Raw genomic sequence first — 27,418 nt, 5'->3', positions numbered from 1 at the left:
GTACCTCAGGTCTTTCCCTCTGGAGTTATTGAAATCAACATTTTCATAGAAGGAGGGCTTGGGTTGTTTTGAAATTGTGTTAACGTTCTGCAATTTCTGGGCCAGCACCTCCCAGAATCTCTTATAATGCTACTGTGAAACCATGTGGTTCCGGTGCTTTCCCTGACTTCATCCCATAACTGCTTGCACCATTTTGTTTACTCTAATCATCGCTTCCAATATTGCTACAACCGCCTTCTTCAATTTGAGCAATCCTAGAGTCATAAAATACTCCATCATATGTTGGGGGACCCCAACTTTTCCTGCTCCTATTGGGCATTATAGACTGCAGTAAAACACCTCTGCTATTTCCCCTAAACCTGCACACATTTTCTCACGATCCCTGATCATTTTATGGACCAGTCAGCAGCCTTCTGTTTTCTCAGTCTCCTTGCTAACGTCCTGCCTTATATTCTTTTTACAATATTGTTTGTTAAAAAAAGCGTTGTTTTTAAATCTCCTCTTTTAGAACACCCAGTGCCTGCTTTTGATCCTTCCCCTTAGGTCCTCTGGTTCCACTGTTGATCCCACGTGAGCCAAATGTTGTTAAGATTTTTATCTCTAAGGCAATCCTTTTCAAGTCTGGAAAGTTTTGCTCATTATGTGTGATTCCCCACGTAGTTTTAGCGCATACACTATTTCCAATGAGACTTAATTTTCCTGGTTAATAGCACAAAAGTCCTTTATTTCCTCTACCAGACGCTCCCTAACTTGTGGGTTGCATAACAGATCATTACATCACCATCTCCTCTTACCTTTCATTGAAACCGGCAAATCAAGTATTAATCTAGCCATCTCGTGGTCTGTCCATGCCACTGGTAAAATATGGGCCACATAGATCATCTCCCGCTGCTGTTCATGGTCTATAAACATGTAGGGGGTCATTCCGAGTACGGCGGTAGGGGGTTAACGCCACCGGTAAGGATGCCGGTGCCGTTAACCCCCTACCGTCGCATTCCGAGGTCCCTTAGCTGGTCCGGGTCCCACTAAGGGATCAGGGAGCTAATAACGGGCCCACTATTTGCGGGTCTGTTATTAGCTCCTTCCCCATTGCCATTGAGCCCTATGGGGGCTCGAATGGGAATGGGGAATGGCATTCAGAATGGGGACATACCGGGTCCGCCTAGGTCGGAATGTCCCTGTAAGTCACCATTCTGACACCACGGACCCGGGTTTGGAGGCAGCCATGGTGCTGTTAGCACCATGGCTGCCTCCAAACTCGTAATGACCCCCGTAGTCTCTGCTTGGATAAATATTGAGTGTAGAGTAGAATGTAAACTCTTTTGCCCTTGGATGCTTTTCACTCCAAGTGTCTATCAAACATCTCCTCATTCAACATCTCTCTAAATTTGTATGCCTCCATCCCCCCTAAGTCTCTCAGTTGTTCCCATTGATTGCCTATCAATGTTTGGGCCAGCCACCAGATTAAAACAACCTCCCAAATGTAGGAAGTCTTTCATGAAGCCATTCACCTTCCCGAAGACCTCCCTAAAAAATTCCTCTTGCCGTTGATTAGTAGAATATATAGAGATAAACATGGCATGTTTAACCTCAATCCTCCCCATTACCAACAGTAAACTACCTACCATAATTCTATTCACTTTTTGATTTTGTTTCTTCCACTCATACCCTCTTCTGGAGTATAATTCCAACCCCCAAGTTCTTATTCTCCTTAGGGGCCCAATATGAAGGACCAATACCCCTTCCCATTACATTCCGTTCTTCCCCTCTACTGCAATGGAACTCTTGCACAAAAAGGATATCAACTCTTCTTTCTAATTTTGTGGGCTACAAGAGATCTTTTATAAGGCTAGTTGAGTCCCTTAACATTCTGGAGAACAACAGTCCACTCTCCCTTACCCACGTCAGCCATAACCCCTTCTGAGGATCTGCGTTACCCTATTTGCTTTCTCAAACCTCTCTGCTGCCTCTTTGAGCCAAAGTGTCTTTGTCATCATTGACTTGCCTACCCTGAACAGAGGTTTTACTGACCATCATAATCTCCCTTCTCCACATACCCCCCTCACCAATATGAACCCTTGTTAACACCCTCTGGGCCTATGTACCTCTGGATGTCCATAAGGTGTGTTCCTACTCTGAGACCTTCCCTTCATCCACATAGCTGCTGCTCCTGAAATGCCATGTAGCACCCTCAAACCCCTCATCCTTTACTTCAACGTCTATATAGAAGTCAGTCCTATGTCCCTTAGCACATCGTCATTCACCTTCTCCTACCGCTTGGACAATACCACAACCTACACTGCCCCATTCATAGACCTCAAACAATTGCCCTCTGCCACTCCTCTACCCCCACTTTTGGGTTCTTCTCCTGACACCTTCCAATTCAGGACAGCCCCAACACTGCCCGCTGTCTCTCTATTTCCTCCATTCTTCCTCATTCCTGCTGGCGTTCCCAAACATTGAAATTAAAAGTTCCCTGGGGCTTCATTCTTCCTATCTGTAAACTCTGCTCACTTTCCTGCCTGGAAGTGGGACAGTTCAGTTTCTATGTACTTTTCTGGCACCTATATTTTCCACGTCATCTGTTTTCCACTCCAATTCCTTGTTCCGTGCATCTAAGGTCTGCAGACAGGTTTCCTATTTTAACTCCATAATGTTTGCAGTGAAATGGTTACTCTCCACTGCCTGAAGCCGGTCCTCCAACTTCTCTATTTTTCTTCTCAATTCTGCCACTGTGACTTTAATCTAAGATCCTTATAGCTCTAATCTATGCCAGTATGTCACCAACATCTATTTTTGTGACCCCTTTGCCATGTGATAACCCCGGTAGAATCGTGTGAACTGCTGCCACCTCCATCTTTCCTTCTCTGCTCAATTGCTTAAGTTGAAACCTCTACTTGGAGATGGAGCTTTTCCACTCTGAGCCTCTGCACAACATGTCTTCTGGACTGCAGGGCAGGGGTAATGGTTTACTTCTGGAGCTAGCATGTTGGGATGCAGCACTCAACCATCAGTGGGCTGGCAACGCCTCACCTGTACGATTGTACTGCTGACCCAGCCACCACTGTGGTCCATGGGGCACTACTCTGAAGTTGAAGAATTACATTAATGGAGGCCGATTGGCTTGGAACACTCACTCTAGGTTGCCATTTTCTCTGAGCCCCCCCTAGTGTTCTCCCATGCTAATATTTTGAAAAACAATTTAGCATTGTGAAGGAGTGCTATTGGGTAACATAATGCGCCTTCAAGTGGGTCCTTCTCTGATTTAAACAATAGTGATATTAACCTTTGCCATAGAGTTTTTGACCTGTCATGGCTGTGGGATCAACAGATGATTCAAAGGTAATGTCTTTGGTTCAAGGGCTTTTTATTATAACAAACTGAAAATTAAGATATTCGGTTTAACTGAGGTCACTTGGTAAAACAAACAAAATATTAGCAAGTCGACTTTCTCTAAAGGACTGTGGTCCTTCATCATTCCTTTTCTCCCTAAAACTCTACCTTTCTGTCAGATAAAGTCACTCAGTCTATCCTGGTTATTGCTTGCTTGGCTTTCATAGAAGTTGTCAGGATTTTGTACTTTCTTTTTAATACATAACTGGCATCACCACTGTGCATAGTCTAAATGTGGTACAGGGTCAGACACTTGACGGTCTTTTGTATGTTTATGTTGAGTCCTAGGGTTGGCAGGCTCTTCATAGGCTGGTAGGGAATTCCTCTGCCAGGTTTGGATTGTCTCTAGGAGCTCAGGTCTCCACTTGCTCCCTCTCTGGCTGGCTCTCCTTTGCAACCTTCTCCTCTTGATCACTTCCCCTGCCTCCTATCCGGCCTTAGCCTCCTCTCTCCTATCCTAATTGTGACTCCTCCTTTGTTTCACCATGTTCTAATCTGCCCCTCTTTCCTCGGTTTGTCTTCTCCTCCTTCCTACAGTTCCAGTGTGCTTAGTCTCTCCATCTCCTCTATCTCTCTGGACCTCTTCTGTATTACTCCCTTAGACATCCTCCACCTATACTCTTCTCTTATCTGTGTACTCCCCTACTCCATTCTGCTTCTCTTCACATCCACCTTTAGTTCCTCCTACCTGCATTGCTCTCCCCAGAGCTATTTGCCTGATCAATTTCACCTGTGCCAGGGCGGTAATTGAGTGCTTTGATGGAGTGCTGACTATGGGACGACAATCTTTCCTAGCTGTTGTCATTGTGCAGTGCAGGCCCATGTTCAGGTATGTGATAATATGTGCTGTCTACCATTTGGATTCTCACATCTTTGTTGCTGTGGGAGCTCTTCAAATTCTGTGGATCCACTTTGCATGTGGTCGATAATCTCTTACCTTGAGCTAGCTCCCGTGGGGACAGGTCGTCTGGTTTGCACAGGCTTGCAACACCAACCACAGTTGCCAAATATTTCCTATGAACCCTTTTCCACAAAAGTGTCCTGACCTCTGCAGACACCTGCTATAGTGTATCGGCAGCTCACTGTGGACATCGAATTACATCTTTTCTGTTTATACAACATACCTTTCTATTCTGCGCCAGTGTAGAAGATTGAAAGTGACAAGCGGATCACTTCAAAAATCAAGGGTTAATACACCAAAAGGAAATAGAAGTAAAGTCAAAGGAAGCTCCTAAAATAAATGATTGAATTGTGGCAAAGTTAAATCTACAATATTGAAAATAGCAATTGAATCTCTCCTGATGATGATCCTTTGTGGAAGTATCAAAGGTGAAACGCGTGTAAATATAAAAATTGAAAAATGGAAACTCGCAAGTGGAAATGTATTTTATTTGGAAAATACCTTTTCTATTCCGCATTACCATCATATTCTTTGAGTGGTAAAAGTGGCATTTCTCCCAGGTAAACTACCAAGCACTCTGACCAACATAAGAGAATCCATTCTTAGTGTGAGCAGTAAACCTTTCATGATCTGCAGATGGGGCCCAGCCAGCAAGGGACTCACTAAGGCTGCTTGGGGGCTTACTGGGGGTGAGTGATCCTCACTGCTGAACACGGGCCTGTATTGGATACTTAAACTTCATGTGGAACAAGATGTGGGAGTTGTATGCTTCTCGGACTAACTGTTTCTGATTTCCAGTCTTCTCTTTTCCCGGAGCCCCAACCTGCCATAGTCCGTCCCTTTGCAGGTTTTCTCTCTGGAAACCTTTCTCTTGGTTTATCGACTCTCTAGCCTGTTTTGATAGTTCCTGTGTGATTCAGTTCATGGAGGGGAATGCAGAAATAAGACCTATGATGGACTCGGAGCTTGCAAGTTCCTCCATGTACTGTCTCTGGATTCCAGCATCACAGAGCCGGTGCTGGCTCCCATAGTCACCCTAGTTCCATTTTCTAGCCCAAAGCCTACAACAGTATTCAGGAACTCATTAAATAATGCTGAGAGGTGCTTGATTAGTTTGGTTTTGAAGGTTGTATAACAAGTCTGTGATGACATCATGCCTCGGAGCTTTATTATTACGATAGCAGCATTAACCTCTTCTGGGGTGGAATCGGAACCTCTCCAAACTTCCTGTATTCTTCAGGTATTAATTATAAATCTAAATGCTTGAGCTATTTATGCACTTGAAGCAAATCAACCAATTCCTCAGTGTAGTTCCTCAGAGAAAAAGGACTAAAAGGCTTTTGAATGATCTCCCTCCCTGTTGTGGTAAGTCAGACATAGGTGACATACAAGAGGTCATATTTGCAACTGATATCTGGTTTTATTAAAGAAAATATCCTGTCCGTAACTCTACCACAATGGTTTCCCTAGTCTAAAAAATAAAATAAACTGTGCTTGCCAAGGTGTCTGACAATTTTTTTTAAAAACTGTCCTTAACGCATATCTACTCCAACCTGTAATCTGCCACTAACACTGAAAACCTCATAATGGTGGCTGGTTTCTGCAACCCAACCAACTGTTTCTCATGCCTCTCTCAGGCCACATGCCTACTTATATAGTTCCCAGTCTCTCTTTAGCCTTCTAAATCCTGGCCTACACCCAAATAGTTGTATTTCTTTCCTCAGGCCCTTGGCCTGCTTGTTCAGTTCACCCTTCAGGTTGGCCCAATGTCTCTGTATTTGTTCTCTTGGTTTAGCAGAACTGGCTTTATCAGCTTGTGTTTATTTCTAGCTTTGTATATAGTATTGTCTTTCAGCCCAGCTTGGACTACTTGGACTACTTGGTTTTCTGGCCCACCGTGACCCATTGGGTTTCTCACCCCTGCTTTGGTTATCTTGGATCTTAGCCCAGCTTGGACTATTTGTCTTCGTCACCTGTTTTGGACCCTTTGGTTTCTCACTCCTGATTGAGATATTGCCTGTCCTTTCAGCCCTCCCCCCGGGTTCCTGCTTCGTGCCACATACCTTGCAATTGGCACCATGCCTCTTTGGGACAGACTAGATTTCTGACTGCTCTCTGGTTCTTCCCATCACTTCGTGTGCATCAGTTCCTCCCGTCTGTGCCCACTAGGACTTTGGCATCTATTAAGGAAGGTGGCGGTTGACCATGTCTGGCACAGTCTCGTCTCTTGCCTCTTTGATGGAAGTTGAGGGGGTGCTTCTCTGAATCCCAAGGTTGCTTGCTGCAGCCACGTTCGATGGACTTCCTTCTTACTCTGCCCTCTACACTGACTGCATGACACTGCTCCTGGACTCTGCCTCTGAGGGGGACAATCCCTCCTCTGCGCTAGCATGCAGGTTAGCTTCTCTCACTTTCTGGCTTGTTCTTTAGCTTTGTGTCGATCCTCATGGACCTTTATCTTCCTCCCTGACTTGAGAGGGAATAGTCCATTGGTTCCTCCATTCAGCAAGGATGGCAACAAGACCTGGTCAGAAACCACACCAGCCATTTTCAAAGTGCCTTATTCAATTCCCATACAACCATCAAAAATTGGGGATTCTCTGTGTAATAGAGGTGGAGTACTAATCGGACCTGTGGATTCTGTCTTCCCTAAAAGGGTTGTCACCCCCAGTGGGATCCTGCTTGCCCTGTTTCCTTGGTAGTATTAAGCGTAGCAGGCTCACCTCGCTAGTCCCCAAGAGGGGGTCTTTCCCTTGGGAGAAGGGACGAATCCACTGTGCAAATCGTGCCCTCCTAAATCTACCCTCGACTCTCCTCTAACTATCGTTTGCTATTGTGACACTTGGTTATTTAGGGGGAGATGTGGGTCAAAGAAGATAATATAGAGAACCCATTACCTTATTTGTTGTGATCCCGCATTTCCCTTCCCACCAGCTTGAAGACCACGTCTTTCGTGGTTGTGGTGGTGTACAATGAGGAATCGCGCTACAATCCCCCCATGTTTGTTGGACGTATGGGAGATGAACAGGGCGATTGCATACAAGGCCCCTTTAAAGTGGAAGGCTTTGTTTCTGACCTGCATTTGTTTCTGCCTCTTTCTGCAAACAAGGACCAATGCAATCTTCCCTGCCATTCCATGGAGGGACTCAGTTACAGTGGAATGTCAAGTGAGAGAGAATTAATTGTCCATGAAGCAACACACTATTCAATGTTGTTCATGTACTCAAAATTGCTGATAATGGTACCACACTTTAAAAAGGCAATAATTTGTTTTCTCTATTTGAGTTTTGTCTGTATATTTGTGGCCACTAGACCAGCAGGTGGCCTATTGCCCAGCCAACTCTTTGTCAGTGGGCACTTATCATCTCTGTATCTCATGAGAAATATCCCCAACAGTTCTACAGATCTACTTTCCTTTTCTTTTTAAAGTGTGGTACCATTATCAGCAATTTTGAGTACATGAACAACATTGAATAGTGTGTTGATTTATAGACCATTAATTCAAAGTCATCAGCCCTGAGGTGACTATGGTGTATCTCTTTTTGCCCATAGGTGCCCTTCTAGACTGATCCAGTCCAATGGCACTAATGACAAGTTGGTAAAGTATAACCCCACTTGTCCTTTCTTGTTCCGTCAACTTGGCTAGTACTTATGACTTTACCAGTTGACTCACACTGAAGACTGTCCTGATGAAAGTGGCTCGATTCACACCCACACCACTGAAACTGGTCGACCGTGTTTGCTACACTCAAGAGGCACAAGTTTGGCCTACTTTGTAGTTTGAGCATATCTTTTACCCAACCCCACCCTCCGCCAATCAACCCCAGTTCAAGACGGAGAGCGGGGACTATAGTGTCGTCTTGTTGTTTGTAGTTAATAAACCTTTTTGTGTCTTTTAAATTCCCAGCCCCCCACGGTCAGCCAGACAGTCTGTAGGTCATTAAAATAGGAAATAACCTTCTAGATGTCTGCTGTTTCTGACCTTTGGTGCGCTGTTTTAATTCAATAACAGATCTTTTCTCTTCCAAATGCATACACATAGTGGAAGAGTGTGGTTAAGGACCAACAAGGCTGAAAGTATTACAACATATAGAAGTTGTTAGTTTATCTCTTATTCTATCTCTATTACGTTTTTGTATGAGGTAGAGATAGCTAGAAACTCGCTCTATCCTTCCTGTCCTTCGTCACAGCCTTGTCTTTCTTTTCTTAAGAATTGGCCTTACCACTGTGGTTTTTATATCTGGATCCTAACGGGTTATAACGTAACTACGAGACAGATGTGTCTTACCCGATTTTGTGTTAAAATGTGTTTAGAGTAAGGGAATTACCCAGGAAACCTAATTAATCGCCCCCCCCCCCCTCTCTCCCCTGTTTGGTCAAAACCTTCCGAAATCTAGCTCAGGTGAGATGTCCACCCCACTGGCCGTCTGCAGATTATCATAAAGGTCTTTCAACCTTGATTCCTCAGAAATGAAACCAAATTGAAGGCCAAAGGGTGCATCGTTGTCTGAGGGGGGTTCATTCTCCTCATATATGGAGGTAAGGACTTAAAATAGTCCTTCGTTGGTAAAGGCACATGCATTTTTTTAGGCATCAAGGGCTTGATGAATAGTGGATTCAAAGCTGAAGGAGCCGTCAAAACTTTCTTCAGTGGTGCAACAGGTTTTAATGGGGCGCTCAACGTTGATGGCGCAGCTGGCATTGATTGCATAGCTAGCGTCGATGCCTTCGGCGTCGAAGGTGACGCCGAAGGCTTGGTTGGCGTCGAAGGTCGCAGCCGGCATCAATGGTGTCCTCGACCTATGCTTATGTTTTCAGCACGACTGATCCTTTGATGATGCGTTGTCGCATCGAGACCTCGACGGCTCTCAGTGAGGATCAGGCCTTAGTCTCAGGCTCAAGGGTGTGCAGGATTTAGGTTGAGGCATTTCCTTCCTGGCTTTGGAAAGGCGCAGTAGGAGCATGACTTGCCGTGGGTTTCTGCTTTTCAAATATTTTTAGCATTTCTGCTCTAAAAGTTTACCATTCAGCCAGAGTGGATTTTTTTGTCAGGCAAGATACCCTCTCAGGGGAGGTGTCCGCCGATGAAGTCGAAGAAAGCGACCTATGGTGCCTCTTTTTGGACTTGACGACGAGTGGTGGGAGCCACTCATCGATCTCAACTTTTATACTTTCTTCCTTTGAGGAGAGTTGACTTTTTTGGTCAGGGTAGATGATTTGGGGTTTCGACCTACTGCCAATTTCCCCTTTCGCTCCTTCAGGGCCTTTCCGGTTATCGACTGGCACTTGGAGCAGGCTGAGGTCTTATGCGCCACCCTGCAACATCATATACATATACGTTGTAGATCTGTCAATGATATTTTCGATTCACAGTCTCATCACTTCTTTAAACTCTGGGGTAGTCGAAGAAGACATACTCGCATATGAGAGTAAAGAAACGGGCCATATTTCTCCAAGCGATAGCATTTGCGGAAAAACTGAACTGAAGCCAACGGGCGATGCGCATGCTATATATGCCTTCGATGACATCCTAAAGACGAGGCTCTCGAGGGACATTGAGTCGACTGCATCGACGCACAGTGCCCTCTGCCAAAACTTTTTTCCAAAGCAGCCAAAGCTGGATATCGAATATCAAAGATGAGGAATATGTGGGAGGACACAATCCATTCGAAGTAGACAAAATGGAAACCGAACTGTACACATCTTGCTCAGACAGCCAACACATGTTTCGACCTTTCAAAGGTCTTCCTCAGGGCTGTTGTAGGCAATGAGTAAGGATGCAACAGGGTCAAAACCTTTGAAGATCCTGAATTTGTGAAGATCCATTTCCTACATGTTTCCCTAAACCCATTTTCAGCTTCAAGGACCTGGCAACAAAACATTAGTCGTCCATGTGCAAAGCCATTTTGGCATATAATGATCGGATTATTGCAAACTCCATCTTGAATCTAGTAACTTTTCCAGCACGTTCATGTTATGCCTTATTTGGTCAAATGTGTGTTTGCATGTAATAAAAACAGAGATGGTATCGGACGTACCACGATCTCCCTCTGTTCAGGTGCCCAGGACATTTATTGTTGAGTACTGTTGGGCTATAAGAAGGGCACACCTCTGCATCTTTTTCATTGTTATTGGTATAACAGATATTGTTGAGTAATTCCTTAATGAGGGTTCAAACAGTAGGGGGTAAATATATTTTAAAGAAAAGGTGAGTATAGAGATAGCATCTATTAGAATGCTCTCCTTGGATTACCAGATGGCCGCCGGCATGTGAAGTCGCGTCCCAATGAGCTCTGTCCCCGCAGAAGCTCAAGTTGGTGCAGAAGATACACAAGATAGCCCGGAGTAGTACAAATTAATGTGGGAGGGGGGCAGGTGGCGAGTCCCGCACATGCTACTAACCATTGAAACGCTCAAGAGGCGATTCAGAAACTTTCTCTGTGGCGCGAGCAAATCACAGTGGATCCAGCTTCCTAGCGTGCTGGGGGGCGGCGTTCTGATCGTCTGTGCACTCAGGCCTGACGGACACGGGGACACCGGGGGACCCGTATCCGTTCCCGCACCTGGTCAGGAGGAGGAGCTTGACCCCCGGCTTGGAAGAGCTCAACAGGCAGGATAACGAGCTAAAGGCACGGACCTCCTCCCTCAAAATGCAACCTTGCACATCCTGGGGGAAGAAATAACGTAGGCAGCAGACACTTTTCCTTTTCTGTCGGAACGGACTCAGGCACAGGCCCTTTTTGCACAATCTCTTTCTTGGCGGTGCGATAATCGGGGATCTTTGGCCCTACATATACAAGGGGTGCAATGGGGGAGTCCAGGGCACATCAGAAGTACCCCCTGCCCTGCATATACACTAATAAACAATACGCATAAGAGGAGACGGGGCACCTTGACGGGAAAGAACAAGGTCAATTGGTACTAGTCGGCAGGAATACCTGGGGAAGGGCACCGCGTTAGACCCCCGCACCCCACTCGGGCCTCTGGGGAGCGGATCGCAAAACAGTGCACGCAGCGTAGTAGAGGACCTGAGACAGCCCAAGCCTTTCCAGAAACAGGGGAACTGAACAATAAGGGGCAGTAGAGACCCTCCAGTGCAGAAACAGCCAATGCCGGCAGCAAAGGGAAAATAATTGCGTGGAAACCACTGCAGCAACCCACACCCAAGGCAAATCAATTGCAGGAGTGCTGGTCAAAGTCAGAGGGGGCCCACTTCAGCCCGGATTCCACATTCAACACTGTAGGAGCACGCTCAGGTGCGCTAGATCAAGACATGGCAACTCCAAAGAAGATATGGAGCAATGTTTTCAAGAATTTCAGGAGAGGCTCTTGTAAGGAACTCATGGTGGCTGCAGTAAAGAGATACACCAAATGCAGGGTGGAAAGAGGCCTAATCTAAACCTAAATCTAAGATGGGAGCAAGCTTCGACCATCAAATGAAAATTAAGGCAGTCCTAGTGGTGTCATGTCAAAATAAAAGGTCTATAGTAAGAAAAACCTGTTGCCAGTCCTTTCTCTAAATCCAAAAATAAGTGTGGGAAAATGTTCTCAAGAAAGAAAGAAGTGTTCACAAACAATAAGTCAAGATGCAGTATTTGAGGTCTCCCTTCCCCACGTTTTCAGCACGGGACATGGTGGGATTTAGGAGCACAGCACACGCTCCAGCTTTCCCAGCACGAGCCAACCGTTCGGTACCAGCTATAAGGTTGTTCGATGGTTAAGTCTCTTTTAACAAAGGTCTCTTGCCTGATGTTTTCAACAAACAAACACAAAGTTCTGTTCCACATATACTTTGGGTGATGGCTTCACCCCTGGGTCCCCATTTCCAGATGCAAACCCCTCAGAAGTCGTATTCAACTAAACCGTTCCTTTCTCAATAAACTTTGTGTGATGATTTTCTACCCCTGCATCTCCCTCTTTTGGATTCGGACCCCTTTCAAAAGCCAGCCTCCCTCCTTCGGGTTCACTATGGCCGTTCTTACTTTCACAAGTCTTAATATCTTTTCAAACAATTCACTGTGGCCATCCCTCTGTCGGCTTCACTTCTGTCAACACACTGTTCATAGGGCCTTCAGGCTTTGCCCCTTTTTTTCTTTTTTTCAGCATCCCTCTGCCGGGTTCACTCCTGCCAACTTTTGTAACACACTATTCATTTGCTAATTTCACCAAACGGGATTCATTTCCATTCGCTTCACAATCATCTGTCGGTCAAAGGCTTTCGACTGTGCAGAGGATTTTGCAAAACCCCTGCATGACCACTTTGACCCCCTTTTCGCTTCTTCCTAGGCCTTTTGATTATCGTAGTTTCAACAATCTGGGCAAATCACCAGAGTTTCCTAAGACAACATCCACATGGTGCCATACTTCTCTGTTGCTGGTTTTCCCCCTCTTGCTTCAATAGCTCTTTATGCTTTCACAGTTCAATTAGTTGCTTGTTACTTTTCACTCCCCACAGTTGGGGTTTCTTATTGTCTCTCCTCTCGACAGAAAAGCTGTGATGAACCGCTTGGCATTCTTTCTCTCTGGAGTCAAGGTCGGTACTCCAGAGATCAGCGTCTCTCCCCGGCTTGGTTAACAGCGGAGGAGGGTCTCATGTACCGTTGACATCTGCTGCAAAACATGCTGGCTATTGTTTGTGGTCTTATAATTCCTTCTGCTGAGGTTTCAAAGGCCTTGATCTGCAAGGGCAAAGTCGCTTCTCTCCTTGTCACCCTCTCTGTATGCGCCGTCTCTCCTCCTCTTGAACTGCTGTGCTGTGTAAGCTCTCACGTCGCTTGATCTGCCTTGCTCATCCGGTGCTCTTTTGCTCTACCTTTTATCCCTGTGGGGGAAGGGAAAGCGCTGTCAGGTGTGTGTGATTCTGGTCAATTGTCCGACTTTGCCTGACCCTTGTATTGGGACATGTCGGGTAAACGGCTCTGATGTTAGTCCGTTGTCTTTTGTGTTGTGCAAAAGTGTTTGCGTGAGAAAATGGGGGGGCATGTTTTAGAATATCCTATGTGGTAGGATGAGATAAAGGTGTGAAAAGAAGGGGTATACTGCACCTCACCCGTCTGTGTCCCACTCCCCAAGGATCCCCCATCCAGGTGATCCTCCCTCACTAGTCCACCCCCAGGAACTGGATCCAATAGTGATGCCCGTCTCCTTGCCACCTGGATGACAGATCCCAGGGGACCAGCCAGTGAGACAGTCGGGCTTCTCACACTCTCCACCTCACTGCAAGTGCAATTCAACACATTTACTAGCAAATTCAAGTCAGAACTGGCAGCACTGAGGAAAGCTGTTTCCTCTCTTGAGGATAGGGCCGATACAAATAAAAAAGCACTTCAAGACCTGGCCCTAGACTCCACTAAATCAGATGAACTGCTGGAGCACTTGGCCAGGACAACACACAATATTGAATTACAGTGTGAAGATCTGGAGAACTGTCCGCGCCCAATATCTGCATCAGAAATCTTCACAAAACAGTGCGCAACACATATTTAAAAGTTGAAGTATCAATCATTTTTAGGGACCTTATGAATGAGGAAGGCGAGGTGGATATTCCGATCGACAGGATTCATAAAGTAGGCCCCTTAAGCAAAGACTCAGACGTACACCCTACAGAGACACCCTGGCCGCACTGGCAAGCTATCCACAAAAAGAGCTGATCCTGAGGACGCCTAGAAGGGCTGCAACAATCTCTTACAATGGCAGCGAAATTCAACTTTTCAAGGACTTGTTCCAACTGACACAACAGAAACGAAGGAACATGCGTGGGTGGCTGCAGCAACTGCAAGCCCAAAAGATACCATACAGGTGGACCATACCTTTCGGCCTCCTTTTTAGCTGGGAAAGTAAACCACATAGGGTGACAACAAAAGAGGTGGGCTTCTGGACTATGCAGATAGAACTGGACGATTGCCCTGGTCCAACCATGCCCTGCATCTCTGCACCCAAACCCCGTTCCTGGGAATGGGCAAAAGAACGAAATCACAGGAGAAGTAGGAGAGGCTCTTTAGGCCATACAGCCCACACGCTCCGCTAACCAAAGACACTCCTGCAAAAAAGATGAATCACGCGGATACTGGTAACTCATCACCGAGCTGTATATCCAATGTATAAGTTCGATTAGAGCTCGCCTTGGAATCCACCAAAAGTAATCGAAGGGGTTTTAGGATACCCCGCATGTGTTCCTGGTCTCAATGGTAGGCTACCTCCGAGGGCCAAGTATGAGGATAGATTAATAGATTAGCAAGAGTGGCCTACACCCAGGAGGGTGAGGGGGGGGGAGTTATGTTTTAGAAGGGAAGAGGTTGGGGGGAATGGGGCAGGGGAACAGGGGGTCATGTTAGTACAAGTGTGGGGGGTTGGGAGGTACATGAGGGACACTTTAAAGGTACTATTGAGTTTTCAATTCACCGGGATACCCCCAAGCATGCACACCATGTTACCAACAGATATTCCAGTGCTTGACACTTAATATACAGGGTTTAAATGCCCCAGTCAAAGGAAGGAAACTAGAATGTCTTCTATCCATACATCAACCCGACCTAGTCGCACTCCAGGAAACTCACATTAAAATACAAGACAGACACAGATTAGACAATACCCTAACATTGTGCAAGCCAATGCCAAGGGAAAAAGGCAGGGGTACACCTCGCATTTAAAGCTGGCACACAGGTAACACTTCAGAAGATGAACAGAGATAAAGAGTGTCGATATATTTTCCTTCTCCTTCAGCTATGCTGGCTTAGCCTCACAGTGGCTTCCATCTACGCACCGAACTCTGGCCAAGGTTTTTTTTTTAAAAATGGTCCTCTCTAAATTGGAACACTTTAGCGTAGGCAAAACAATACTGATGGGAGACTTAAACATTGCATGGGATCCCTCCCGGAACAGGAGCTCCAAACGTGAATATGCCCAACCATCGATGTTGCATACCCTTAACGCAAAATTTGAACAACTTACAATTATGGATGTCTGGAAATTCCTGCGGGGCGATGAAATCGCATACTCGTTACTCTCGTGTCCATAAATCCCTTTCTAGGATAGACTACTTCTGGGCCTTGCTCCTGATGGTAGGGAGAATATCACAGGTAGATACCCACAGGATAACTATTGCAGACCTTGCCCTGATGACCGTTGCTCCCAGATCACAACCTAAATTATGGAGTTGGAGATTTCCAAGCGCACTGCTAACGCACCAAGTCATCTGCGACAATTTAGAGCGCAAAATGGCAGAATACTTTACAATTAACACCAGTGCGGACACAAAGATGGATGTGACCCGGGATGCATTCAAAGCAACTCTTAAGGGGGGAGATTATTGCGGTAGAGGCACACAGGTGGAAACTTAGGAGAAAAATAGAATTAGATCTCGTAGCCGAAGTTGGAAACATATGGCAACAGATGGAGACGCACTTTAGTCCGGGGCTTCAACAGCGATATAGGAATGCAAAGGGCAAATTTGATATCTTCCATACAAAGCAAGCCGAAAGGAGCTTGATATGTTTAAAGGAAAAATATTACATCAAGGCTAATAAAACATTCTGGTTTCACCATCACCGTCTTGTGGCCAATGCTGGATTTGACTTTTATGGACTTCATTGATTCACGATGCATCACGCTTTCTCATGGTGTCCCTGAATCATGCTGTTCCCATCTTCATCTTGTATCCAGGCTTGCATCATTGTGTTACTACTGACCTCTGCAATTGTATTCGCTCTCCCCTTTTGCTTCTCCACTATTTTTGACTGCTTACTCTCTGTTCTCTCCTCCTCTTCCTTTTCCTATCTCCTCACCTCCTCCCTTTACTTTCTTCTGTGCACCTACTCTATCGGAATTGACCCTGGACCTAGTATGATAGCAACATAGTCAGTCTCTTCCCACTCCCCTTACTTGTTTTTTCCTCTACCCCCAATCCCTCCTCCAGCTCTACCAGAAATGTCGTCAGGCCTAGTACGGTAGTCTCCTGTCTGTTTACGTTTCCTTCCCACTCTCCCCTCCCTTCCTTATCTATGTCTTAGCTCTTCCACTATCTGAAATGTCGTCAGGCCGAGAACAATAGTTAATTTCACATCCTTACTGTTCATGGCCTGTAAGAATGTAATTGTATTTTCCCTTGTTCCCTCCCTTGCCTTGAAGCGCTTTGAAACACATTGTGTATAGGCGCTATATAAATAAACTATCATATCCAACACATCAATTGAAAGAGTGCATGACCCGACTAGCTTTGGTGGACTTCTGGAAGGAGACTCAAAAGTGGTCCAAGGGGCTCACGTTTTATTTGCACGTCCATAGACCCTTTTCAAGGATCGATTATAGTTGGGTGTCTAGCACGATACTGGGGCAAGTACAGGGAATAAAGTTGGAGCCTATAAATATTTCAGACCATGGCCCTCAAACGATATATATTCAGCAAGAAAAGGTTGGCTCTGGGCTATGGCGTTGGAAATTCCCAGCTCAATTGCTCAAAGACCCGATGATTCGGGACGAAATTCAGGATAAAATCAAGGAGTTCTTTGATATAAATAAAACCCTAGGAATGAAGGAAAGGACGGTATGGAGTGCTTTCAATGCGACTGAGGGGGGAGTTTATTGCAAGGAAGGCCCAGCGGGAAAAACAACTAGCATCATTGAAGGCAAGTTAGAAACACGATTGAAGGGGGTGATGACTCGAATGGAGACTAATAGGGGGCGGCCACCAGAAGGGAATGTAGACATATCAAGGGACAACTGGATTTGTTACAGACCATGCAGTCTGATAAATCATTGCTATAGATGAGACAGCGGTACTATATCAAGGTGAATAATGCTGACCGCATCCTGGCGCGGCAGTTGAAGAAGAAAGAAGCAGCAGGGGTCATCCTTCAGATACAATCAGGACTGGGCACTGTTAGCTCCTCCTCGGAGGATATAATGCAGACCTTCACAAATTTGTATTCCACACTATACTCCACGGACTCCCCAGTGAGGAATCCCACTAGGATTACCTTAGGTTCTGTATATACTCAAAGAGCACACCGGGGGGTCCTCCTTTTTTTTTTATAGGGGGCTTATTTGGGAGAGGACGTTGAGAACATCATAGAGAAAAAGTGCCCCAAATAGCTACCCGTAGATGTTGCACAATTTGTTGGAGACGGGGATTAACAAAAGGAGTGTTTATACCATTTTATCAAACATATATCAAGGATGGAGTGGTCGGATGTTCAAAAATATATGAGAATTTATTCAATATAACACATCATAAAATGCTGACCGTAAGGTCATATACAAACTTCAAAATAACTAAAACATTTACATAACACATATACAGTATACAACCTAGTGTTGGTGTTTCGTAATGATTTCTTTTTGTTTTGACTGCTCTGAATCACTTAGCCACACGCAAAATCAAGGTGATGTTAGTAACCAAAGGGTGACTTGTTTATAAATTCATTTTTATACAAACAGCCCCCAAATGACAGTGTCGACAGTAAATATCTGTTTCCAGCCTTGCTAATGGGTACAATCGGCCTTTTTTAGTTTTTCAAACATGGGCAATGGTTTAAGGCTTTATTCAGGACACAGGATCCCTTCCTACGGACAGGTGATGTTGTAAATGCCTACTTGGCTTATAGATGCTGCACACATATATCTAAAAACAAATCTATACAAAGCTGTATCAGAACACTAAACCAGAAAATGCAATAGCACCACGACCAACACATTTCATCTTATCTGTTTCAATACACTCGATTAGTTCAAAAAAGTTCTACCAACATAGTTAGTCTTATGTGCACATCATTCGATTTCATTTATCTTGACTTCAATACATTGTTTATGAAATCATCTGTTTTCAATTCCTTCATCATTGTGAACCATGATTGGTCCAGCAGTTCATGACATAGTTTACATTTTTGATTCTATATATTGGAGAGAGAAAGATCTACTTTCTGTATTCTTTGTATCTGACATACAGGAAATGTTTACACATAGCAGACACAATCATATATGTAGGGTAGAAGGATAGATGTTAGTACCTCATTTATGTGCTCCGAGAAGCATCCAGAGGTTATTTCATGTTAGATAACCGTACGACGGGCGACCTGAATGCAGAGAGCCTGAACGGAGAACGTAATGGGCATCAGATGTTGTTCAACATTGCACCGGAAAGAAACAATCATACAGCCTGTACTGCATACCTGTTCAAAAGTATTGCGTTTGATACTTGCAGGGTTTTTGTTTTTGTGTGCGACAGCAGTCCGAATGTGGTGGCCTCGTTACAGTGTCTGTGCTTGGCTCCAACCTTCACATGAGTGACGCTATAAAAAGGGGAGGACAGGTTCCGCTTACTATCAGCTGGGAAAAGTGGGTTGGAAAACACGCTACATTTCCCAAAGGTTAGCAAGACATGCATTTCACTTATTTCGTTAGGTGTAAGTTTCACTGTTGGAGAATCACTGCATGCGTCTGTGTGTATTGGGTTATTACTGCGCACATGGTCATGTGATATGTAATTAAGACGTGCATTGAGACGTTACGTGATCGCACGTCATGTACCGGGGTGCTTCGCCATCTTGGGTGTGGAGCTTATGAATGTCTGATGAAAAACCCAACGTGTATGCTAAGATCAAGGGTGCAAAACAATGTTTTACTAGACCCAGAGCAGCTCGTGTCATAAGAGCCAGATGGCACAGTAGTGCTAGTGTTTTATAAAGGTGGCCCATAGGCTACATTCCATATATGCCAATCAATTGGTTCAAGATGGAGTACAGTCAGAGGCATGCAAAAAAACACATCTCTCATGTGACAGAGCATAGCTGGGGGAGCCATGTGTAAGAACTGTGAACGATCAAATGATTCCTCCGACAGAGTCAAGGTTATAGATCCACCGTTGTTCTAGTTTGCGGAGCCTCAGATCACGGTCACCACCCTATGGGTGTGGATTAGGCATTTTTAGAATGCACCAGAATATGTCTTGATGGGTGTGATGAGCTTTTCTGAAAAGCTCAACTAAAGGTTTATCTGCTATTCCATTTTTTACGCATTCTTTGTCGAACTGGTCTTTTGGTTTTTCCAATATAAAAAAGGCAGCAGGGGCATCTAATACAATAAATAGCCCACTTCTTAGCACAGTTAGTAAATGATTTTACGTGCCATTTCTTTCCCCTTGAGATCAATGGTTTTCAGATTCTGGGTAAGTTTGCAAACTGAGCAGTTCCCGCATTTAAAATGTCCTATCACAGGTGGCATGTGCCAAAGTGTGTCTTGTTTTAGGGCATTAGGTTTGGATGGTGGATAAGTATGGACAAGTTTATCTCTTAAGTTTAACATGCGTTTGAATGCAAAACGTGGAGGAACAATTTTACATTTTTCCTTGTTGATCATGTTCCAGTTTTTTTAAAATCGATTTTCTCACATCGTTACTTATGGGGGAGAATGAAGAGAGACATGTGATCTTGTCGAGAGTGGATCTGGATTGTTTGGATAAATAATTGGACCTGGAAACATTGGCAGCTCTCTTATATGATCTCTCTATAATGTGAGATGGGTAACCTCTAGCCTTCAGATTGTTTTTGAGTAGCTCACTGTGTTTCTTAAAGTCTTCTTTCTCTGAATAGTTGTGCCTGATGCGTAGAAATATTTTCATATACAACGGTATGTTTTTTCAACAACTCCATGGCACTAGTATGGGGGCAACTTTTGCCCCCGACTTGGCAAACTTGTACATGGACAACTTCAAAAATAAGTCTATATACGCTGACAATAATCCTTTAAAAAAGAAATCGTATCATGGCATTGTTACATTGATGATGTTTTTATGATTTGGAGAGGCAGTAGTGAAGAACTTAACTCATTTGGCATCTGGCTAAATGAGTGTGAAAGTTCCATCAACTTTACCATTGAGGCAAAAAAAGACAACGTGCCTCATTATGAGTCAGCTGGCCCGGAAACAACGGTGGCGGTAAATCCACTGCCACCGTTGTTTCCGGACCGGGTAACACTACCCGCCTGCAGGCGTACATGGAAACACTTGCTCTGCAATAGACAGAACCAGTGTTTCCATGGTCCCCATCCCCATGGAGTCCTATAGGACTCCATGGGAATGGGGATTTACAGAATTCCGCCTCCAGAATTACTGGGTCACCGGGGTTGAAATGCCCCAGTGATTCCGGCAATCACGGAGGCGGAATGGAATTACTGGTCCGGCGGCAACCTGCCGGTTTTTTAATGAGGCCCAACATTCCTTTTTTTAGATCTAAAGATATTTAGAATGGCTGAGAAAAAGATTGGCACTAGCCTATATAAAAAACCGACTCAAAAGAATACCTTACTACAGTTTGAGAACTTCCATCCCCAAAGCCTGAGAGAGAACCTGCCATTCGGGCAGTTTCTATGCATCAGGCGCAACTGTTTAGAGAAAGAAGACTTTAAGAAACACAGTGAGGTACTCAAAAACAATCTGAAGGCTACAGGTTACCCATCGCATATTATAAGCAGAGCATATAAAAGAGCTGCCAGTGTTTCTAGGTCTGATTGTTTATCCAAACAATCCAGATCCACTATCGACAAGATCACATGTGTCTCATGGTTCTACCCCATAAGTAACGATTTGAGAAAATCGATTTTAAATAACTGGAACATGATCAACACGGAAAAATGTTAAATTGCTCCTCCACGTTTTGCATTCAAACGCATGTTGAATTTAAGAGAGAAACTGGTCCATACTTATCCACCATCCAAACCTAATGCCCTAAAACAAGACACACTTTGGCACATGCCACCTGTGATAGGACATTTTAAATGCGGGAACTGCTCGGTTTGCAGAATCTGAAAACCATTGATCTCAAGGGAAAAAAATGGCACCTAAAATCATTTACTAACTGTGCTACGAAGTGGGCTATTTATTGTGTTGTATGCCCCTGCTGCCTTTTTTTATATTGGAAAAACCAAAAGACCAGTTCGACAAAGAATCGGAGAACACAGTTCATTCGTAAAAAATGGAATAGCAGATAAACCTTTAGTTGAGCATTTCAAAAAAGCTCATCACACCCATGAGGACATATTCTCGTGCATTCTACTAACCCTTAATCCACACCCACGAGGTGGTGACCATGAACTGAGGCTTTGCAAACTAGAATGGTGGATCTATACCCTTTACTCTGTCAATCATGGGTTAAATTTATATATCGAATAGAATCTCTTCATACGAAAATAAATATTGTATATTTTGGATGCCTCATCTCATTGGGTTTCACCATCGGAGAAAACATTTAATCATTCACAGTTCTTACACATTGCTCCCCCAGCTATGCTCTGCCACATGAGAGATGTGCTTGATTTCCATGCCTCTGTGACTGTACTCCATCTTGAACCAATTGAATGAAATGATTGGCATATATGGAATGTAGCCCATGGGCCACCTTTATAAAACACTACCGCTACTGTGCCATCTGGCTCTTATGACACGAGCTGCTCTGGGTCAAGTAAAACATTTTTGCACCCTTGATCTTAGCATACACGTTGGGTTTTCCATCAGACATTCATAAGCTCCACCCCCAAGATGGTGAATCACCCCGGTACACGACGTGCGATCACGTAACGTCTCAATTACATATCACATGACCATGCGCGCAGTAGTAACTCAATCCACACAGACGCGGGCAGTGATTCTCCGACGGTGAAACTTGCACCAAACGAAGTAAGTGAAATACAGGTCTTGCTAACCTTTGGGAAATGTAGCAAGTTTTTCGACCCACTTTTCCCAGCTGATAGTAAGCGGAACCTGTCCTCCCCATTTTATAGCGCCACTCATATGAAGGTTGGAGGCAAGCACGGACACTATAACGAGGCCACCGCATTCGCAATGCTGTCGCGCACAAAAACAAAAAACCCTGCAGGTATCAGACCCAATACTTTTGAACAGGTATACAGTACAGACTGTATGATTGTTTCTTTCCGGTGCAATTTTGAACACCATCTGATGCCAATTACGTTCTCCGTTCAGGCTCTCTGCATTGAGGTCACCGGTCGTACTACGGTTATCTAACATGAAATAACCTCTGCATGCTTCTGAAGAGCACATAAATGAGGTACTAACCTCTATCCTTCTCCCTTTACATATATGATTGTGTCATCTATGTGTAAACGTTTCCTGTATGTCAGATACAAAGAACACAGAAAGTAGATATTTCTCTTTCTAGTATACATAATCAAAAATGTTAACTATGGCATGAACTACTGGACCAATTATGGTTCACAATGATGAAGAAATTGAAAACAGATGATTTCATAAACGATGTATTGAAGTCAAGATAAATTAAATCGAATGATGTGCACATAAGACTAACGATGTTGGTAGAACTTTTTTGAACGAATCGAGGTATTGAAACAGATAAGATTAAATTTGTTGGTCGTGGTGCTAATTGTATTTTCTGGTTAAGTGTTCTGATACAGCTTTGTATACATTTGTTTTTAGATATACCTGTGCAGCATCTATAAGCCAAGTAGCCATTTACATCACCTGTCCCTTGGAAGGGATCCTGTGTCCTGAAGAAAGCCTTAAACCATCGCCCATGTTTGAAAAACTAAAAAGGGCTGATTGTACCCATTAGCAAGGCTGGAAACAGATCTTTACTGTCGACACTGTAATTTTGGGGGCTGTTTATATAAAAATGAATTTATAAACACGTCACCCTTTGGTTACTAAAATCACCTTGATTTTGCTTGTGGCTAAGTGATTCAGAGCAGTCAAAAAGAAATCATTACGAAACAACACTAGGTTGGTTGCTGTATGTGTTATGTACATGTTTTAGTTATTTTGAAGTTTGTATATGATCTTACGCATTTTATGATGTTATATTGAATAAATTCTCATATATTTTTGTACATCCGACCACTCCATCCTTGATATATGTTTGATAAAATGGTATAATCACTACTTTTGTTAATCCCGTCTCCAACTGGTGGTGCAACATCGAAGAGTAGCTATTTGGGGTACTTTTTCTCTATGAGGTTAACTTAAGTTGTGCCAGCTCACCACAATTGACCAAGGGGAAAGAGAAGGCTTGGAAGGGGAAATTACCCCAGAAGAGGTACAGGCGGCTATTCAGTCTCTGCCAATGAACAAAACCCCAGGCTCGAATGATTACCTGATGACGTTCTATAAAACATTTAGAGAGGTACTGACTCTGGTGTTGGCTTCTCTCTTTAACTCCTTTGAAGCCAGAGGACGCTTTACCCAGGGCATGGAGGAGGCAAAAGTAGTGATATTCCCCAAACCTAATAAGGATAGAACAAAATGTGGGTCGTATCGGCCCATCGCCCTCATTAACCTAGACGCAAAAATATTTACTAAAATATTAGCGACAAGGCTACAAAAGTTAATTACGAAACTAGTCCAGCCCGACCAATCAGGTTTCGTTCGGGGGCGGCAGACATTTGACAACACCCGACGGGTATGCCACCTAATAGAAAAGGTGATCAAAGCGGGGATCCCTGCGGCGGTGCTGGCCCGTCGGTGCAGAAAAACCATTTGAATAGGGTGGTGTGGTCCTTTATATTCCACGCTATGGAGACCATGGGGTTTGGGTCGAGATTCTTACCACTGGTTAAAGCTAACTATCATTCACCCGTGTTACGTCTGGCCATCAGTGGCCACATATCTCAGGGCATTGAGCTGTCACAGGACACCAAGCAGGGATGCTGTTTGTCCCTGATTCTATAAGCAATACACTTGGAGCCGCTATTGGCTCAGATCCATGCCATTAGGGTTATCAGTGGCATCCCGTTCGGGGGAGAGGAGCTTAAAGTGGTGGCTTTCACTGATGTCATGCTGCTTACAATAACGATCCAAATAGATCACTACCAGCGTTAACCTCAGCACTTGGGGAATTCGGCTTGGTGGCAGATTTGAAAATTAATATCCATAAATCTGAAATAATGTATCTATCTGGGGGGGTCTGACCTGATGAGGCGGGAACATTGGATACAGATCCACACGCAAGGGCAGATGAAGGCCTCCGATATCATGCAGTGCGAATAACTAACTCCCTGGAAACCATGTATCAGCCTAATTAACCCCCCTCCCTCATCCCCTTTTTAGATGTAATAAAACGATGGCTGGAAGAACGCGGGCCCCTATCCATATCGTGGACAGGCAGGATCTCACAAAGTTGCTATATTATTTTCAAGCCCTCCCGCTGATAGTTCCTCAGAAATTCTTCAAGGTTCTTCATTTATAATTTTTTTTAAATTATTTGTACATTTTGCAGAATAACAAATAACTGTCAATAATAAATAATAAAACATTAAAACTACATGCAGATAAAAATATACATATTTACAGTTAAATAACTAGTACATATTCAGAACATCATTCCAGATTTTTGCATGCAAGTGAAGCTTCCCTTGCCTCTTGTAGATTACTTTCTCTATGTTTGCAAGACAGTTCATCTCCTCAATCCAGTCCACAGCCATCGGAGCAATTTGTGACTTCCAGCTCCTTAAAATTATTTTTTTGCAAATACATGCCCCTCTGAACAGAATTTTTTTCTGAGATACTGAAGGGGCCCCTAGAAAATCATCACTCCCTAAAACCATTGTTTTAAAATACAGAGCAATTCGCAAATTTAGAATTCAAAGCTCTTATGAATTGGGGTGACATATGGTGGGCTTGCCCAGTTCTTTGGCCCTTCTGGGTAAGTACAAATACAGCAATGCAGTCCATCTTTTGTCCCCAAATCCATAGCGACTATGGAGAGGCAAAGCTGGGATTGGGGGATGTGTTGGAAATTCTACCAACAAAGGCCCAAAGAAAGCTTACATAGCGCTTAGCGTGGCAGCACTGTCGCTGGTGGGCAAAAAATGGAAAAGGACTGAGATTCCCTTTGAACATGAATGGATTGCTAAGATTTGGCACTTTGTCTGACTGGAATGGGTGATGTGTACGCTACAGGGGGGCCAGGGGAAGTTTAAAGAGGATTGGGACTTGATACTCGACTTTCTCCGCAAAGACTACCGAGTGAACTGGTGTCCACAGATAATCCGAGTGTTCGATTTATTGTGGTGAATGACATGGCGTAGTATCGGTCAAGTGTACTTTATGGTTAGTTGAGGGATTCTGTGGCGTTGGGGGTGGCTGGGTTAAGCCGGGGGGCAGGGGAATGGGAGCATTTTGCTCTTGTTCTGTGTTGGTATTATTGCAAAACTCAATAAAACTTAGATTTAAAAACAAAAAAAGATGTATTTGCTTTCCCAAAAATATTTCAGTCATCCACTTCATCCGGTCAAACTGTGGAAGCATGATCAAGTTGCCAACCATCAGCTGACATATGATTTAGGCTGACATACAAAGCATCTGCGTTTGTATGGTTGCTACTGTGACCAGTCCCCCCCCGCTGTCAAAGAATAGGAAGACATGCGACTTATGTTGCTATTTGTGTCTTTATAATGTAAACTTGATATTGAACATGAAAGACATGGGTTGGAGAGCATGTAAAGTAAGGAAGAATGGAGTTAATCTAAAATTGCCTTATGTAATGTAACTTTAGGATAACCAATAAGAAAAATGTACGCACCTCAATGTATGTCACACAAGTGGCAACCAATGCTAACAATGAATATCTGTGAACATCTGATACAATAAAAACCAATATCTTGTCAAAGCCTATAAAAGGTGTGGAACATTATTGAAGAAGCAAACTCACAATTGAAAACGGGTTATCACCCGATCCAGCGCCAAGGTACAAAAGGGTTCCAATCACAACAACAATTGCCTTAATTGTGATTTCAACACTCCTAGTCTGGGACTCTCCCTGCTGCACAACTCCTGCCAAGACATGGCCTCAAGAATATACCAGTGCTTTGACTAAACCCTGGCGAACTAGCGGTTTGGGGTGCCTTGCATGGTTATATAAGGAAGCATAGGTGCTTAGGTACAGGGTTGTGCATTCTAAATTTGATTGCTACTTTATCCAGCATCTGTAGAGGAAGTTGTAAAGGTGGGAGAGCCACGTACTAAGACTACCCTGAAACAGCATGAAGGGAATCTTTTGCATATTGACTTAATCGTCTCACTGTTTATTCTTTTTAAAGTTGTTGATCAAATAATCTGTTGGAAGAGTAACTTGACCATCTTTTTTCCTGTAAAATAGGTCCCCCGTAAGCTTGTTTACGACCAGCTGAACCAGATTTTGGTGTCAGAAGCAACACTTCCAGAAAACATAATTCTAGTGAATACAATGGACTGGCAGGGCCAGGTATGGTTAATCTGTCTTCAATTAATTTATATGGCTTGAGTTGATCCCATCCAGGTCGGAATTCAATCTTCCCTTGCACATCCAGGCTGGGTGTAACTAAATTTGTTAACTTGAGAACGGATATGGTAGGTTTTGTGGTCTTCCTGAGGATTTAAGTTAACATTCCTTTCATTGAGTCTTCTCCTTTATGTACTCCAAACGCTGTTTTTGAAAGCATTATATGCCATTGAGGGCTGCATGCAGTAGTTCTCCTTTTCTTGTATGCCAATTACTAATTTGGAGAAAAACATTCCCTCCTTAATTCTATTGTCTCACCATGTGATGATTGCTCAACATCAATAACTGCATGAATAAACTGTATTTAGCTGTACATTCCAGTAGCTGATCTGAAGATATGTTTTTCTGTTGACATAATGTGAGTTAGTGCACAGTACCCTGACTTGTGTTATTTTCAGGTGCCAGATTTTGGGGGGGATTATTTCCTGCAAGAAAAGGCTTCAATGACTGCAGGTATTTTATTTGTCTGAACATTTAACGTAGGAACCTTTTGTTTATGTATGGTCAAGTCTCTCCGATGTCAGGGTCATTGATGCCCACTGTTATTCATGTACTTGCCTGCTGACATTTACTTTTACTATATGTATTTGATGAGGTTAAACCTTGCCACTGGAGGCAGACGGTTTTATGTACAGTCATACGATATGATAGTTTATTTATATAGCGCCTATACACAATGTGTTTCAAAGCGCTTCAAGTCAAGGGAGGCAACAAGGGAAAATATAATGACATTCTTACAGGCCATGGACAACAAGAATGTGAAATTAACTATCGTACTCGGCCTAGCGACATTTCAGATAGTGCAAGTTCTAAGACACAAATAGGAAGGAAGTGGGAAACAGAC

At 43.9% G+C, this 27,418-nt stretch overlaps 1 protein-coding gene across 5 annotated transcripts in view; it reads left to right on the top strand.

Annotated features, from left to right (window-relative positions):
* The window catches only part of PACS1 (phosphofurin acidic cluster sorting protein 1), a 2,791,059-nt gene that overhangs the window by 1,535,004 nt on the left and 1,228,637 nt on the right, over positions 1 to 27,418 (top strand). For all 5 annotated transcript variants that reach the window (XM_069644890.1, XM_069644889.1, XM_069644887.1 and 2 more), the window contains one exon: positions 26,413 to 26,517. In XM_069644890.1, the coding sequence (XP_069500991.1) occupies positions 26,413 to 26,517 (105 nt within the window). The remainder of the gene's footprint in view (positions 1 to 26,412; positions 26,518 to 27,418) is intronic.

The sequence above is a fragment of the Ambystoma mexicanum genome, chromosome 2p (assembly GCF_040938575.1).
Source record: "Ambystoma mexicanum isolate Mex_15411 chromosome 2p, UKY_AmexF1_1, whole genome shotgun sequence".
Taxonomy (NCBI): domain Eukaryota; kingdom Metazoa; phylum Chordata; class Amphibia; order Caudata; family Ambystomatidae; genus Ambystoma; species Ambystoma mexicanum.
The sequence above is the reverse complement of the archived record's forward strand: the minus strand, read 5'-3'. Positions and strand labels throughout refer to the sequence as shown.